The 5,867-nt window shown below is 38.2% G+C and overlaps 1 protein-coding gene across 1 annotated transcript; it reads right to left on the bottom strand.

Moving 5' to 3' along the window:
• LOC131949002 (pentraxin fusion protein-like) lies at positions 1–3,214 on the bottom strand (the record flags this gene model as incomplete). Its single annotated transcript, XM_059310756.1, has 4 exons — positions 1–197; positions 936–1,130; positions 1,607–1,825; positions 3,028–3,214. Coding segments are annotated over 4 exons (798 nt in total), but the record flags the coding sequence as incomplete, so codon positions are not given.
• Positions 3,215–5,867: the final 2,653 nt, after the last annotated feature.

Here is a 5,867-nt window from a genome sequence, read left to right as displayed (position 1 = left end):
TCAAATTTTCTTATCACCAAACAATATTGTACAACTAGGGCAAATCCCTTCACCTGTCTGACAATCTTCTCCATGAAATCCAGCAGCACAGCTTGAAGCACATCCTCCAGTGGCAACAAAACAAACTTCATCCTCATCCAAACAGTTGCAGCTTTTAGAACATTCTGGTCCGTATTTCAAACCTCCACAGATGGAATCTTGAAACCATAAATAGGTGTAACTTTATTGAGTTTATGTACTGTTATTGTTGGTATTTATTGTGTGGGCCGGTGTGTAATCTTACATTGATTAATAAATGAACATTTATCTTCTAGTTGTAGCTTATATGCTAATAAATATGATATTTATTATAAATATACATATATAGAGGTCGTAACACTGGTAGTGAGAGGTGGGTACGTAATTTCGTGAAGGTGTGTCATCCGTTAGGAGGGAGGGGGGGAGGGGGTTTCAGATCGTTTGACGTCACACTTTTGCATTATGAAAAAGCCATGTTGGAAAACGAATTTTAGCCGTTATTTCGCGTGTTAAAAACTGTTGTAATAAATTGTATTAGAAATTAATTTTAATATTCTATGTTGACAGAATTCAGACAAGATTTTGGAAAAAAATTATATTTTAAGAAAAATTCATCTGCAATTTTAAGGGGGTGGGGGGGGGGGGGTAGGCTGAGGTGTGACGTCAATATACGGGAGGGGGTCTGGCTTTTTGTGACGATGTGTGACGGGGGAGGGGGAGATTGGTGCGAGAGGTAATAAACGGCAAAAAATCGTGATTTTATGTATAGATGTCCCCAGATGACAGTCAGCGCAGCAGAATAAATTGATCAACTATAACCTGACAAGGGTCATCTGGTGGTCACTGTGTAGCAGACCTACCCAAACATATAGTGAGAACACATGAAATGTTGAAATGATTAACTGTCATTAACTCACCACCAAAAATGAAAACCTCACATAAAATGAGAATTCTCGGGTTACTCTTGCCACCTGCAGATATCTTTACATAGGACGCCGGTCTTGCCAGTGTGGATATCTGATACATACTTTTCGTCTGTCCACTGTTCTCAGTGTAGGTGAAAGTTGGGTCTTTGTTCACGCCACTTGTCAATGCAAAATTCTGAAGTCGCTCTAATTAGAGATTTTAAGTCTTAATCATAATCAATTATATATAATTGATTATAATGAGGTAGAAGAACGCACTTTGGCCACCGTCCACTTGCAAGGGACGTAGCAGGTTGCTCTCAGGTGCTCTCCCTCCACTGGCAACGTCCATACGAATTTCAATATTTTTTTTCAGAAACCTCTACCTTATATTATAGTCAACTGCCCAAAGTTTATGGGCAATCGGTCGAACTATGTCATATCGCATTTATTTTTTATAAACCGTATTAAGAGAAAAATCGCTCCCTCCTCGGACGCAGCCATTGCATTTTTTAAAAAGAAACTGTGTGTGCAGAAAACGCTCCTTGTGTGTTTTAATCACCCCCCCCCCTCAAGTTTTATATCATTTAGGCTAATATACAATATCAATTAAAGAAATTGAGCCTGCAAAAATAATTTTGTAAGTAGGTATTTTTTGAAAAATTCATATAATCAATTAATACCTCGGTTGACTTTCCTGTTATACAAGACGTACGTGTGGATATTTGACTCTTGAACAAATGTGACATTCCATGAGGGATTTTTGTCTGTGCTCGCCGTGTGTGTACAGCTTCCTTTTGTAAATACGCTTTCCGTATTTCCGTCTACTGCCTTGCCTGCCTTGGATGATTTACTGTAATCACTAGTCTGGGCAGCAGTCTGATTAAATGCCACATTTCTACCTGCAACACAGTTATAACACAAAAGATACTCATTTCTAGAGGAGGCTGGGGGTGCTTTTTTGCCAACGTAAATTGAATTGGTAGCCTTAACCGCTGGTCAGTGATTGGTTCGTAGTGATTTTTATTATGTGCCCACGTACGACAATTTGAGCAGTTGTTAGTTCAGAAAGGAAAACTCACTTATGATATACAGTTCATTGAGAACACTATGTATTGCTCTTAACTTGTAGAAAGCTTCGGGGATCACCGCGACCTCTGCTAAAATCTGAACGATGGACGCGTACAATACCTCTGCTGATCTGAAAGGTGCTCACGTACGAAAATTTGAGCAGTTGTTAGCTCAGAAAGGAAAACTCAATTCTGGTATACAGTTGTTGGAGAACACCATGTTCTGTTCTTAGTTTGTAGAAAGCGCCTAGACATTCATAAAATATGCAATGACGTTTCGGGTATCACCGCGACCTCTGATCAAATCTGAACGCTGGACTAGTACAATACCTCCAACTTCTGCTGATCTGAAATTTGCCCGCGGACTTATCGGTTCAGCAACCATGAACAACCATCAGCTTAATCGACCCGACCACGCCGACTTCCTCACTTCTATTTAAAATTAGACATTCTTAAAAATTGTTTTAGCTTTACTATAGTATGTTTGTTTACCTATATATTTAAGTGTATTGGGACTTCAATTAAAAAGATCCTTTTTTTACATTGATGTCATCAAAATATCACAATATTATCTTGAAAGTTTCTTAAAAGACATAGGTCTATGTTTCACGTAAATTAATTCTAAAATTTTACGAGTTTTATCTTGAGAGTTTCGTAATCTACATTTTATCGATATGATTAAGTTCCACATTTCTAACAGTGTTCGTTTATCACGATTTTAAAAATATCTCTGAAGTCAGTAGACCTGAAATAGAGATCTTCTTTTTTATTTCTTTAATTACTCACACAGAGGGACTGGGTATTGAAACATCACTATTATTAAGGTTTAAATTTTAATGCATTGATATCTATATAAGAGACGTTTGCCATATTGATCCAACCTAGGAGAAAAGCATCCTAATGTAGCAATACAATTACTCGATTTCTTGTTTTTCAGATTCCGGGTCAAGCATGCACAAAAGATACGGATAGACCTATAGAATGGTGTCGTGATAAGTGTATTAGACGTGTGACCAGAAACTTAAAAGGGTTACCTCCACTTATAAACAAGGAGCAAATAACTTGACCAGCTGGTATTTTAATGATGAGCTTGTCACTTATATCCCCTGCACGACAGACTATGTCCCTTGTTGTCTTGGAGACGATGTATGTGGTTATATTGCTGCATTCTATAGTAGTGCTGTTGTTTTCCAACTCTAGTTCTATTTTATTTTTTCCTGAATCTATTTAAAAACAAATTTTGTATTTTTAATTCAGACTGTAAGATGTTTAAGGATTAGTATAAACTAGATTATGAACCAAACCTTCGCAATGTGGAATTCAGAAATAGTGTTCTAAAAATAAATACAATTCTGCATACATAAACTGCACAGAGTTAAATATTACAAGCCTACTGTGACTCACCTGGTTGACTATTCTACATACATAAACTGCAGGGAACAAAACAATACAAGCCTACGGTGACTTGCCTGGTTGACTATTCTACGTACACAAACTACACGAAACAAAACAATACAAGCCTACGGTGACTTGCCTAGTTGACTATTCTACATACACCAACAGCAGGAAACAAAACAATACAAGCCTACGGTGACTTGCCTGGTTGACTATTCTACATACACAAACTGCAGGAAACAAAACAATACAAGCCCATGGTGACTCGCCTGTGTGACTATTCTACATACACAAACTGCCGGGAACAAAACAATACAAGCCCGTGGTGACTCACCTGGTTGACTATTCTACATACACAAACTGCAGGGAACAAAACAATACAAGCCTACAGTGACTCGCCTGTGTGACTATTCTACATACACAAACTGCAGGAAACAAAACAATACAAGCCTACGGTGACTTGCCTGGTTGACTATTATACATACACAAACTGCAGGAAACAAAACAATACAAGCCCATGGTGACTCACCTGGTTGACTATTCTACATACACAAACTGCAGGAAACAAAACAATACAAGCCCATGGTGACTCGCCTGTGTGACCTGACGTGATCCTAAGCCAGGTGAAGTAGTGTGCTGCACCCCATATTAGTGCTGCTGATGTGACATTAACACAAGTCGTGTCGTTACCATCCGTCAACAAGCGTGTATCAAGACCGGCAGGTACAAGGGTTATGTTGGCTTCAGTAGCCAGGTCCTCTGTTTGTAAGAACATTGATAACTTAAAGAGGAGCGATGATACACATATAGATATAAATTAGTGGTCCTCAATAATTGTTATGAAGTAATAGTTGCTCGTTTGTTAGTCTCATCTCTCTACAGCCACATGTCGTCATAAAAGCCATACACCCCACCCAGTACAAAATAATCATGTTGTACATCTTTATAAGAGTAACGTTTTCTTTGGATATCACAGTAATAAGCGCAATTATAGTTTTTATTAAATATAACATTAACACAAGCAAATATAATGTTTTCATCAATCTATTCCTATCAAATGAAAGTATGTTGTAGGCCTACACTATTATACCTTATAATTGAGTTTTAAAACAGCAGTTAAAAAAAAAAACATGCATAAACTATGTTCGCCGCCTAAATGTATACTGTAAACGTACCAACGTTAATGGATAGGCTTCTTGTTATTATACCGACGCTAATGTATACTGTAAACATACCTACTTAAATTTATACCGTGAACATAAAGACGCTAATTACACTTGACATACCGACTTCAATGTATACTATGAATATACCGACTTTAAACTATACTGTGAACATGCCGACCTTAAATAAATAAACTATAACTAACCAACCAACTAATATTAACTGTAAATAAAAAATAAACAAGATGTTCTCACTGTATTGGCAAGCGGGACCGAACCAGCCTCTGACACATTGATAGCCGGGTCTACAAGTCCCATCCGTCATACACTGGTCGTCAGCACAGTGACAGATGTACCATCTGTTGTTGGATGAGTTCCACACTGATGGGGAAGTGAATGATTGAATTAATAGATGTGGTACAGCATCATTTGCTGAGAAAGTGAATGGTTGAATAGATATGTTACAGCATCATTTGCTGTGAAAGTGAATGGTTGAATAAATAGATGTGGTACAACATCATTTGCTGTGAAAATGAGTAATTGAATAAGATGACATGGTTCAGCATGTTGCTGAGAAAGTGAGTGATTGAATATAAGGACGTGGTACAACACCGCAGTTTTTTGCTGTACATGAAGACTTCGTGTAGCCTAAGTCGAAATCCAACATCGTCAGTAAAACATAGTTTAGGTTGTGATTTACTCACACTTTAGTAACTATATACGGTTCAGAGTTTCTTTTAGGCATCTAACGCCCCTCCCCCCGATCGAGATGGGATTTATATAGTAAACACACAGTTTAACTAGTGTCCCGTCCCCCCCGTCCTCCCCCCCCCCCCCCCGAAAAATGTAGACCGCCCCAACAAAAAATATCAAGTGCCTCCCCCGAGAAAAAAGTCTGGAAGAAACACTAATGTATGGTTCAGTTTATCGGAACTTTTATCTTGATGGACTGCACCGGATTACATACTTGAGGGGGTAACACCAAATTCAAAATGTGCGCAGGAAATTAAATGTTCACCACTTAAAAATGATATTTAATTAGAGTTCACTTCATCATTGAACACAAAATGGCAACATCCGCGTTGAAGCAGAGACACATTGACATCATCACTGTGTGTGTGTATGCATGGGTGTGCCTATGTGTGTGTGTGTGTGTGTGTGTGTTTGTGTGTGTGTATGTGTGTGTGTTTGCGTGTATGAGTGTATGAGTGTATTCAATTAAACACAGTTTATACTTAGACCACAGACGACGTGTGTGTGTGTATGTGTGTGTGTGAGTGTGTGTTTGCGTTGTTATGGTTAGCTTTCCATTTCAT

Source organism: Physella acuta, unplaced genomic scaffold, assembly GCF_028476545.2.
Source record: "Physella acuta isolate Inbredline_101_S28 unplaced genomic scaffold, ASM2847654v3 ptg000061l, whole genome shotgun sequence".
NCBI classification, from domain to species: Eukaryota; Metazoa; Mollusca; class Gastropoda; family Physidae; genus Physella; species Physella acuta.
The sequence above is the reverse complement of the archived record's forward strand: the minus strand, read 5'-3'. Positions and strand labels throughout refer to the sequence as shown.